The sequence below is a fragment of the Cheilinus undulatus genome, linkage group 18 (assembly GCF_018320785.1).
Source record: "Cheilinus undulatus linkage group 18, ASM1832078v1, whole genome shotgun sequence".
Taxonomy (NCBI): Eukaryota; Metazoa; Chordata; class Actinopteri; order Labriformes; family Labridae; genus Cheilinus; species Cheilinus undulatus.
Genome location: NC_054882.1, coordinates 6,252,729 through 6,264,387, shown reverse-complemented (window position 1 = coordinate 6,264,387; position 11,659 = coordinate 6,252,729). Strand labels below are relative to the sequence as shown.

The 11,659-nt window shown below is 38.3% G+C and overlaps 1 protein-coding gene across 2 annotated transcripts; it reads left to right on the top strand.

The window, feature by feature from the left end:
• The first annotated feature begins 414 nt into the window (after nt 1-414).
• On the top strand, nt 415-11,096 carry pank2 (pantothenate kinase 2). Of its 2 annotated transcripts, none has more exons than XM_041813546.1 (7): nt 415-829; nt 1,321-1,673; nt 2,496-2,749; nt 6,180-6,356; nt 6,589-6,712; nt 8,955-9,080; nt 9,171-11,096. In XM_041813546.1, exons 1-7 carry the CDS (start codon nt 616-618, stop codon nt 9,219-9,221), a joined length of 1,299 nt encoding a protein of 432 aa, XP_041669480.1. In that variant the 5' UTR covers nt 415-615; the 3' UTR covers nt 9,222-11,096. The 2 variants fall into 2 exon arrangements, with proteins under 2 accessions (XP_041669480.1, XP_041669481.1); XM_041813547.1 differs by lacking the exon at nt 415-829 and adding an exon at nt 860-1,204.
• The last annotated feature ends 563 nt before the right edge of the window (nt 11,097-11,659 follow it).

Genomic DNA, 11,659 nt, shown 5'->3' with positions numbered 1-11,659 from the left:
ATATTATCTATAAAAAAAATACAAATACAAATAATGAAAAGATATCCATTCCTTACCTGTAACAGTGAAAAAAAGTCTTTTACATGTTTAATTTGCCATGCTAAATGTATGTTAACCACTTATTGTTGATTTGTTTTCGCCTTTGAATGCGTCCTTGATGTTTAAGAGGAAAAAAAGAAAAGATATTTTGTTAGAAATATAATGAAAAAAATATGATTTGATTAATAATGATTTATGTCAGTTTTTTTTTTTTTTGTTTTTTGGGGGTTTTTTTTGGATTATAAAATGTAGTCTCTTTTATTTTCGGTATTTATCCTTGCATACTCTTAAGAAAAATGTGACATCAGCCTCCCTTTCAAACTGCTCTCTGCACGGCAGATTCGCATTGTGATTGGCTCTTGGGTCCGTCTGTCAAATATTAAGCCCGCCCATCTATGTCTTGACAGCGAACATAAAAAGGACATGTACACCGTGCGTTTATAACGACACAGCTACTTAGCTAGCTAATTAGCTAACGTATTGCGCCTCGGACTTTATTGTCCACATAAATCATTGACATTCAATGGTTTTATTTATCACAAACTACAGCATATATGCAGTTATTTAGTCATTTCAATGGCGTTCAATGGCCACCAGCGCGACGATGAAGGTATCGACGAAGACGAAACGCCCACGAAGCAGCCGCGGTCCAACAAGGAGATGCCCGGTTGTTTCATACACGAGCCCAACAATGAAGCATCTGTGTCCGCGGGGAGAGCCATATCCGACCGGCGGACCTCCAACTCGACGGCGAGGCATCGGAGGGACTCGGTGAAGAAAACAAGGCCGCGTAGGTGTTAACCGTTGCTCGCGTGGGCTTAGTGTATTTACTGGGAAGGTTCCGTTGCATGTTGAAGAAAATCAAAGGCGTTCCCTACAAAAGGCTGTAATTTATCATACAGAATTCATAAGAATAACATGGAATTCGCCTTATAAATTAATTTAATAAACGTAGCTCGTTTATAATACGTTTAGATAATGCTTGAATTGACAAATAATGTTGGCAGTGGTATAACGATGTAATATCGTTGGGCTGTGATGGTGGCAGTAAATAGACAGGATCTATTTTGCAACAAGATGGCGTTCTCGGTACACACTGTACTGTTACAACTGTGGATGAAGCTGCTTGTCATTATGTCGGCCAACAATGAGACATCAGCTCTATGTATGGGCACAGTCCACAAGCATGTACATACTGAGGATTTGAATAAATATAAACATTTTTGATATGAATAAAATGTTTATGTTTCATTTTTGCATGCATTATCCCCTATATTGCAGCTTTTCCCTGGTTTGGGATGGACATTGGAGGCACTCTAGTGAAGCTGGTGTACTTTGAGCCCAAAGACATTACAGCAGAGGAGGAGCAGGAAGAGGTGGAGAACCTGAAGAGCATCCGGCGCTACCTAACCTCCAACATCGCCTATGGGAAAACAGGCATCAGGGATGTGCACCTGGAGCTGCCGGACCTGACGCTGTGCGGCAGGACAGGCAACCTGCACTTCATTCGCTTCCCCACGCATGACCTGCCGGCCTTCCTGCAGATGGGCCGCAACAAGCACTTCTCCAGCCTTCACACCACCCTCTGCGCCACGGGAGGGGGGGCGTACAAGTTTGAATCTGATTTCCGCACGGTGGGTTTGCAGTTGTGCGCTTTTTGTTTGCTTTTGCAGGATGAAGATGGACAGGAAGGAAGGAAGAGGCTAATTTGGAGTCATAACAGATGTAAAGCTTGCTATAATGGCTGGTGTTACCAAAGTTGACACCCATGAACCACAGCCAACATATTCCGAGACATAAAAGGGACATTCACCAAATTTTAAATCCCCCAAAATCCTTATGCAGTGGCTAGATTGCCAACATTTTAGTATTTGTTTTAAAATGAGACAACCTCTGTTATATTTATGATCGGAGGAGAGACATGGAGCCATTAAAAATCACTGACAAATCCTGCACGCTGCTTAAATTGCACAAAAAAATTGATAATCATTTTGGATCCAAAACATTCCCAATGTTTATTATGCAATTTTGCATAATAAGGATTACTCAATTTTGGATTCCAGGACCTCTGTGTTTTTATTGCCATGGTATCAAAACTGGCATCATTATCATTTGATTTTTTACTAGTATAACACCTAAGTTTAAAATTCTGCTACTGTGACAACCTTATGCTGTTTTAGAGAAAGAGGAATATTTATTTTTCTTACATTGCATTCCACACAGCTCTATGTATAATCATAAAATATTGAGATAAATAATTGTTGCACATTTTGCAACTTTTAATCACAACAGATTTTTTATGTTTCGGCAGAATTACAATAAGAGTTCCTGTTTTCTTATCCCCCTTGTGCTCTCCCTCCTACCCCAGTTTCCTGCCTGTGTGTTCTCCTGACCACATCCCGTCAGTGATATTATCCTTGTTCTCTTTCCTCTCGCACAAACACACAAAAACAAAGATGGCCGACCTGCAGCTCCACAAGCTGGATGAGTTGGACTGCTTGATCCGGGGTGTGCTGTACATCGACTCGGTGGTGTCCAGCGGCTCCTCCGAGTGCTACTACTTTGAAAACCCCACTGATCCGGATCGCTGCGTCCAGAAGCCTTACACACTGGAGAACCCCTACCCTCTGCTGCTGGTCAACATCGGGTCTGGGGTCAGCATCCTGGCCGTCTACTCTGAGAACAATTACAAACGAGTTACAGGGACCAGGTAATAATCAGAGATGAAGAATTAGCGTGAACGTGCTGTGTTGGTTTGTAGAATATTTACAGGATTTCTGCAGATGAATGCAAATAACTTTATTCTCTGTTAGAGCTTTAATTTGTTCAAAAGCAGCAATGCAAATACAACATGAAGCTATAAATATAACACAATGGGCAACATACAAGCAAGTTTCAAAAGCAGTTTAAGATAAGACCAATAAAAACAGGATGAGATCAATAAATTAATAAAAAGATCTTATTACTTATTGGTGGCCTGGTCCACTCATAGTAATTATGGTGGCTTTTACAGCAGCGTATTACATAAGTGTCCCTAAAAGGTTAATGGAAGAGGAAATCTGGCAGCAAGATAAATGCAGGGAATGGTTGCTAAACGGTTTATAAAATGCAAAAAAAGCCATAAATATTGAATACTGGGAAGCAAAGTCGATGACTTCCATGAGAAACCTGAAAAGTGTATTAAATTGTCTCTGTGTGCATCTGAGAAAGGGCTTTAAAAAGCCAAAATGTGATTTTTCGTCAGTCTCTTAAGTTCTATGAAAGATGCTTGAACACTGGTACTAGCCATTTATTATTGCTTGAAGGAATAAAAATAGTCTATACAGTTAAATTTATTATAAAATGACAATCCTATTGGCACAGTGTTAATACAGTTAATAGTGGCCTTAACTTGAACCACAGTTATAAGTAGATGAATTAAAATTTGGAATCCCTTTTATTTACCTTTTATAATTTATATTTATAAAGCAAAGTGCTTAATTTACAACTCTTAGGTGACAAATGTGAGATATGGCTGGATTATTATTGCATATATAAAATAAAACTGCTCAGATAAAAGAATACATTCTTGAAGAGGCAAGACACTCAGCTCATAAGACAAGATTTAGATTATCGAGATGACTCTTTATTAGACTTTGATTACAAAACATATGACTGGAAGTTAAGTCTTTTATTCAATTGAACCACGTTTCCTGAAGAACCAGGGGAAGATAGGAATACATCATGGATCAGTTCCCTCTCTCCACTAGCAACCAAAGACAAAAGGATTTTAAAGTGTCGGGGGCCTTCTTACCTATAGTTTCTGTTTCAGTATTGGACTATATCGTGGTAGCTGTCCCTCTGTCTATGAAGCCAACTGAGCAAGATCTCCTCACACCCCAACATTTATGACATCTGCTTCTAAACGTCATTAGATAAGGTTGTGGCAGACGCGCTATAGAGCAGTCCTTTGAGTTTACGCTCAGCTTATTTCAAACCACCATCAAATGATGTACAAACTACCATTCTGGTAGGAGTGGTAGTAATGTTCTCTTTTTGAGTATTTATGGGCTGGAGAGCCCAGTTTTGTTTCCTATCTCATCATTTTTTAAGAGTTCAAACTCTTCTCTTCTGCTGTAATTACAGATTCTAACATGCCTGGTTGTGTTTTTATACTAAGAACAAATTCCTTAAAAGAATTTTAATTTGACAGTTGGACAAATCCCTTTTTTCTGAGAAAAGGGCTTTTATTCATTTGGTCTCTCTCATAATTTAGAGTACAAAGAAATGCAAAAGAATAGCCTTTTAAACAAGCAAAAAATAGTGAAACTTTCAGAATAGACTTAATATTCAGCCTGGACTTTATCCAGACATTTCCTGTAAGCCTCCTTGGTAAATTTCTGCAAGAAGTTTGGGTTAGCTGAGATCCAGTGGGTATTTCCATACCCTTTCGGCTTGATAGTACATTCTGTAACAGTGGTTCCAGTTTTCCCTGGAGCCCCCCTACTTGTGTCTAAGAAAGGCTGAGCCCTGCTAAACCTCACATGAATTAAAACGTGATAAATCACTGTCAAAAATCAGCTTCAAGTTTGATTGTTTCATGGACAAAACCCTAAAGAAACAGGTCTATATGTTAATCATACCAAAGGACACTTGCAGTTAACAATTTATGTCAGTGGTTCCCAAACTTTTTCATTCGGGGCCCCCTTTGAAAGGTGAAAACATTTTCAAGCCTCCCTACCCCTCACCGTACAAATCAATGTGTCAAATTATGTTAAAGTAGGACAAACACATTGTCAATCACCTTTTTTTTTTTTTTTTTACAAATTCCCATTTTTAAATAATTTACCACTACATACAACTTCAGAATTTTGCAGAAATAACAACCATCTCCTTGAAATGAGTTTTAAAATCAGACTCGGAAGAGGAAATTCACAGAAAATAAAAACCTACTGAACATCTTCAAGATTTATACCTCCAGTCCTGCAATGATTGCAGTAACTACTTCGGGCTTATTTGGTGCTCCAGACCATTTCGAGTCTTGGGTTTAGCTATGAGAGGGCCAGTCTCAGATCATTTGCAACTACCAGCTTGATCTGGATTTTGTCTGATTTAGGCAACAGCAGAAAAACATCTCACACTGTTAGGATGTGACAAAAGGTATGAGTGTTAGAGGCTACCCTGCCAAGCAGGCGGTGCTTCTTTTTCACTCCAGTGTAAAATACAATGTCTTGAACTTAACTTTTATTGCAGCCATATTGTTGAGTCTGAGGGAACATCAATGAACTACTCCTCTTCTGCAGTGCTGAAGTTATCAGCTGGTGTTGCCCAACCTCCTAAGACCCCGCCTTTCATTCAAACAGAAAATTTTAGGGCAGGTTATCCTGAAAATGTCCTAGTGTTTGTATTTAAAATGTTGTTAAACTGTATTTATGAAGAGTCCAGCTCTTATGTGACATTGATGAATGAATGTAGATGTCCCTTTTTGAGGTCTGATACATTTTTAACAGCCTTAAAGACAATAAAATGAGAAATTATGAGATACGTTTTGGTTTGCTTTGGGTGTCAGCGGCCCTCTTGGGTCTGCAGGAAGAGAAAACATAATGTGACGGATGAACCACACAGGCTGAGGAAAAAGTGACACAGCCTCTTCATTAACTGGATATGGTATGGTTTAAGTATAGCTGTCTTCACCGATTTGTTTTCACATGTGGTTTCTCTGTCTGGTGACTTTGAGAGAGCTCGGTTACCCTCAACATAACGTCATTTGTTTGTGCTGAAAGAGAGACACAAGATGAATGATCCTGAATTATGGATCTGTGATGTACTAAATCACTGTTCATGGAGTTGTCAGACTTACTTTTGGCTGAGACGTTACGCTATGCATTTAATTTGAGACTATAGTACAACCACGACCAGTAACCATCTTTGACAACCGTACTTCTGAAAAAGTTGGGACACTGTAATCTGTTGCTACAGCTTGTTTAAGAGGTGTTGTCAGCATCACATTCAAAATAAGTAAACAAAATTTCATATACTGTCTATGGGCTTTCAGTGTTTTGAAGATCATGTTTTACAACCTGTTCTGGGGTGGCGTTGTGTTACAGAACAGTTTATTTTCCAGAATAGTGAGGGTTTATTTTCTTTGTATGTGTTTGCAGCCTCGGTGGTGGGACCTTCCTGGGCCTGTGTTGCCTGCTGACCGGCTGCTCTACTTTCGAGGAAGCTCTAGAAATGGCTTCTCAGGGGGAGAGCACCAGAGTGGACAAGCTGGTCCGGGACATCTACGGAGGAGACTATGAGAGGTTTGGACTGCCAGGCTGGGCTGTAGCCTCAAGGTGCGGTTTCCAGCAGCTTCCTCCTTCCGCTGAAGCTTGTTTTTACTGGATAGTCAGAGCTTTTGATACAGGAGACCAGGACAGTGATAATTGAAGTCATTGCGGAATCACAGTGTTTAACGAAAGCAATTTATGCAGCTTTAAAGAAGATAATTTGCAGTTTTCTTGTCGAATGTAACCAAACTTTTGCTGTATTAGTGCACTTAATGTGTCTATTGTTCTGATTTGAAAGTTTTGGCAACATGATGTCCAAAGAGAAGAGGGAGTCGGTGTCCAAAGAGGACCTAGCCAGAGCAACTCTGGTCACCATCACCAACAACATCGGCTCCATCACCAGGATGTGTGCTCTCAACGAGGTTAGTACCACAGGATGGAGCTGTTAAACTTGCCCGTATTTTCTGGAGACTTATTTTTTGTAGAAGCATCGGTGTTTCACATGTTAAAAAATGTCCAAAGTGATATTTCAATGCTAGGAGAGACATTGTTTTTTTTTTTAATTCTGAAGCTGAGAGCTGTTTTCTAAGTTAATATCAGGGTTCGGTCTTAAAATATGTTAGCTTTAAGATAAATGAGGACTTGATTTGTATGAATTTATACTTGTCTTTGGCATCCCTGCCGGTCATTTCCTCTCTGCGTTCAGCCTCTTTACGGTGCTGCCTTGTGGCGTCTTGATCAAGCAGCATTGTACAGGGCTATGAAGGCGGAGAGGAAGTCATCTACACATGCTGTGTTTGAGTATTTACAGCCAAAACAAAGTGGGGGGTGTTAACATAAGAGACAGAAAGAACAATCTAGATCTAAAGCATGCTCGAATACCTTGGTTCCCAGAGATTTCAGGGGGGTCGCGAGGGTCTGTCTGCTCTTAGGTTGTTAAAATCAGGGGGATTCAAACTATCTAGACTCATGATAAAACACATGAGTGGTTCATACAAAAGTCTTTCGGTAATAAAACTTGTGTTTTTGTCTGTTTTGTTTGGCTTTAAATGATGACAACAATTCAAATTGATGCATATTTTTGACAGCAGTAAGTCACTATTATTTTCATGTGGGTTGTGGGGGGCCACAGCTCTTTTTAGATACATGAAGGGGGGATTCAATGGAAAAAAGGTTGGGAATCACTGGTCTGATAAATGAAATGTAAGCTACATTAGTAGTAGGAAGCTCAAATCGATGCTAATTAGAAATCCAAGAACGAAATTGTCTAGAAACACTCTGAGGCTGTCCTTCTAAACTATTAAAATCTCATAATTTTCCCACCCAAAAAAAATCCTGTTTGGCCACACATATAAACACTTACATGTAAAGCATAAAGTCTTTATGAAGGAGTTAGCTTTAGGGTGACTGTTTACAAAGAGAGGGACTTTTTGTGCATATTTCTGTTCTTTTTTTTTCCTTATTAGTGTAATATGTTTTTATGGAGCCAAAATCAACATCTGGCCAGGGACTCCTGATGGGAGGTAGCTTTTTGGCTAACTCTGGCATATTTACAGAAATGTGGATAAATATTTACTGTCCTGGTAAAACAAACAAATAAACAAATAAATATTTTCTTCAGTTTAAATAGAGTATATAAATGAAACAGGAGACACCCTTTACCTTCATCATTATAGAGCTCAACATTGCTTTTGCTGCCATTCATGTTCTCCATAGTGGATTTGATTGTCAGCCATAATGTCATCACTTTGAATGGCACTCTTACCATGAGCTACCTGAGTGTGAAAAGATAGAAAGATGGGTTATACCTCTACAGAGAGATGCAAGTTGGTGTGTTTTTGACCTTGTTATCAGGGGAAAAAAAACAGATTATTTGAACATTTTTTCCAAGTGTGTCACAGGCACTTCCCTGATTGCAAAGCCGTTGCACTTTACCTGCCATCTACAGTATATGTCAGTCTTAACCATTAACTACGTTAAACTATTGTAGATATGAAGTTTGAATAGCAGTCATTAGTATTGTTTGATTTTAGGGGATCACAATGAACGTGGGAGGGCTCAATTCTTTCAACCTCTGAGAAAAATATGCACCCAGTGTTATTTCTCTGTTTTTTTATTTATTTTTTGCTTAGAATCAAATGTTTTTTATTGTACGATGGTTGTGTTTAGTGCTATATCATGAATGCCTCACTGAGGACACAAGACAGGTCACTTTATTATTATTATTATTAGTTGTTGGCATTGTCCCTAGATTCATGCTGTAGTTCTAAACTAATGCTGCCTTTTTGATAATACCAATTCTACCACTACTACCACTATTAATAATAGAATATAATGATGATAATGTTATTTATAAGGCATTTTAGAGATGTAAATGACAGGAAATCAATACATTCCTGATATTACCAGCTATAACCATGAAATTAGTTGTTTCCCGTACAAATTTCATATTTAAATTTGTGCCTATATTTTTCAGCAGTGCTGTAATGTTCATAACATACCAGACTAATAAATATGACTACCACATGTATCCAGAGTTTCCAATCAGAGCTTGCTTCATATGTGTAAAATCAGCCTCACTTTGGCTGTTTTAGAATATTTGTCCTGTGTGTTTGCACAGTTTAAAACATCAGACTCATATATCACCCTTATTTTATTCCCAAGAACATCGAGAGAGTGGTGTTTGTGGGAAACTTCCTCCGAGTGAACACGCTCTCCATGAAGCTGCTGGCCTACGCCATGGACTACTGGTCTAAAGGACAGCTCAAGGCACTCTTCCTACGACATGAGGTAAATATTTCACAATAATCTGCTGTTTACAACATAATTGTAATGTTGCTGCTTGTTTTATTCTAATATGATATTCTAATCTGTTTTTAGGGCTACTTCGGAGCAGTTGGAGCCTTGCTAGAGCTTCTACATCCGTCCTAATCCATCCAAAGAACTACTTGTCAATCTGCTGCAGAGACCAATAGCACTTTAGACTGTTGAGATGTGATTCCACTGAGATGTTACGCCAGCCACCAGTCACTTACTGCTAAATTTTGGCTGTGGCAGGCAAATATTTGAGGTCCTATAATCAAGCTGATTTTTAAGAGTAGAAGTGTCTTCTAAATGTCGGTCCTCTTGTGCTCAGTTGATGAAACTCCTGCCTGACCAAACTTTAGTGCAGCTAATGTCGCTGTTTGCAGGACTTTTCAGACCAAGGCCATGTTTGGTTCGAAACACCTCAAGGAACTTCACCACAGTTGCCTGAAATATTTTAGGTGACAAAGTACTTGTTGCTACCTAGTTTGTCTTTCAGACCCAACAGAGGGTACAATGTCTGGGTCCAAGTATTCACTAGTAAATGTTGTTTATTTCTCAGCTTAGGTACCAGGTGGGTGGGAGTTAGTGTCTTATATTGTTATATATTTAGTGTCCAGAGCCAAAGAAGAGTTACTTACCATCATTTCTTTACCCAGAGATATAAAAGTCAACCCAAAGATATCATGAAAGACCAAAATCAGAGTGAAATGTTGCATTTATAAAACCACAACAAGGAAATTTCTATCACTTGGGTGTTTTTTCCTTTAAATTGGGTATGTTAATCCACCTATCATAATAAATTTATATATTTGTAGGTTTGAATAAGTCATTGGAAACCAGGCAAGCTAAATTTGTTATCTTTTTGTTCATATTTTGAACTAAATAGATTGAAATCTAAAATTTGCATGACTTACAGTTGGATTGTTTTTTTTTATTTACTGTAGCATTAAATGCAAAATGGATGGATGGTTCCATCTCACAGCAGATTGAAAAAATACTGAAAATCACATGAAACCACTAAATACTGGTTGTTTATCGTCTGTGAACATTTCCTTATTGTTACTGATTGGATTTGCTGCAAAAATAGCAGGTTTTCCTTACTGTATGTTGACTAACAGTCTCTTAAATTACACCTTAATGTGAAATATTTGCACAAGAGGTCACCATTTCTTAAGTTGTATTCTAAAATGAAGGGCCAGAATTTGTGAGCTCAGCCTTTTGTTAAAGATCTTTTTTAATTCAACAGTTTTCTATCGGGATATCTTGACAATCAGTGTTTTGGTTATTTAAAATGTAAAGTTTTAATCATAATTTTATCTCTGCCCTGTTTAAGTTCCCTCAAGAAACTTCTTTCCTTGTGAAACTGAGAGGAAGTGTGGTGAAAATGTAGAAAGCTACATGTGGCAACACTATAGAGGTAAAAAAGCAGGGCATTATATCATCCAGCTTTTCCTGTATTCAAGAAGAATGGTACTTCCCTCCATAGGAGGTCTACAATCCCATATTCCAAAGCCATTTCTGTCTAATTGACACTGCTCAGTTTGTCTGAAAGCATCCACATTTTCAGCTTAATTTTCATCTTTGTCTGTCTCCATAAGGCTCTGTATTTTTATGGGAGTTTAGCAAGATGTCTCTTATTTTATTTACTGTTATTCATCCAGTTTCACTGTTTGTTTGGTCCAATTATCAAACACAGGGACCATCATGAATCAAACTACTGACTGAAGAAAAGTCACCTCTAGTATAGTTGAAAATTCATTGTACACAATTTTATCTGTAAGAAACTAGAGATAATTAAGTAAATAATAAGTGCCTGTCATGTTTTTGTATAGAATTCGTTGATTTGTTCAGCAGTGTGATCTTAAAAAAGAAATAATCTGTATTCTAAGTTTTCTGTTTGCTTGTACATTGCAAAGACAACTTTGTACCTGGTTTTGTATCAGTGATTACAAATTTCTGATTGCATTCTCCCTGTTAAATACATTTTTCTTATTTTTATGACTACCTGCAGCGTTTGATTCAAGATCTTTTAGATCATCTTTTGACATCTACTTAAATACAATGCGAGCTTTCAAATAAACAGGCTAAGATCATTCTGGATCATTATGATATACAAAAAGACCACCAGGGGGCAGCAGTTCACCTCCTAGCTCGGCGGGAAGCGCTGAGGCTCGGATGTTGGCGTTCTGCGTTTTTACAGGGCAAAAGGGGTTAGGCTAAGAAAGTCTCCGCTCCCGCCAATAAGTAGTCCACTCTTTTTAAGTATTTTATGAATCTTTGTCAGTTTAAACGAATATCGGGTATCGTTTTAGATAACGGATTCATTTTTGTCGCTAACATTTGCGTACCCAATTTCGCATTTTTAATGCTAGCTAGCTAAACAACCGCTAGCTGACATGACTTGAAACCTGTCTCATCCAACGTATGTTTTCAGGATTGAGCAATTCGTAAACTTTAACTTGAATTGGGTTAAATTGGCAACCTACACTTGTGCTTGTAAGTAGTGCTGTGGTTAAAAAAAATCAGGCCCCCAACTCAGACTTGCTGACTAGCAAGCTACT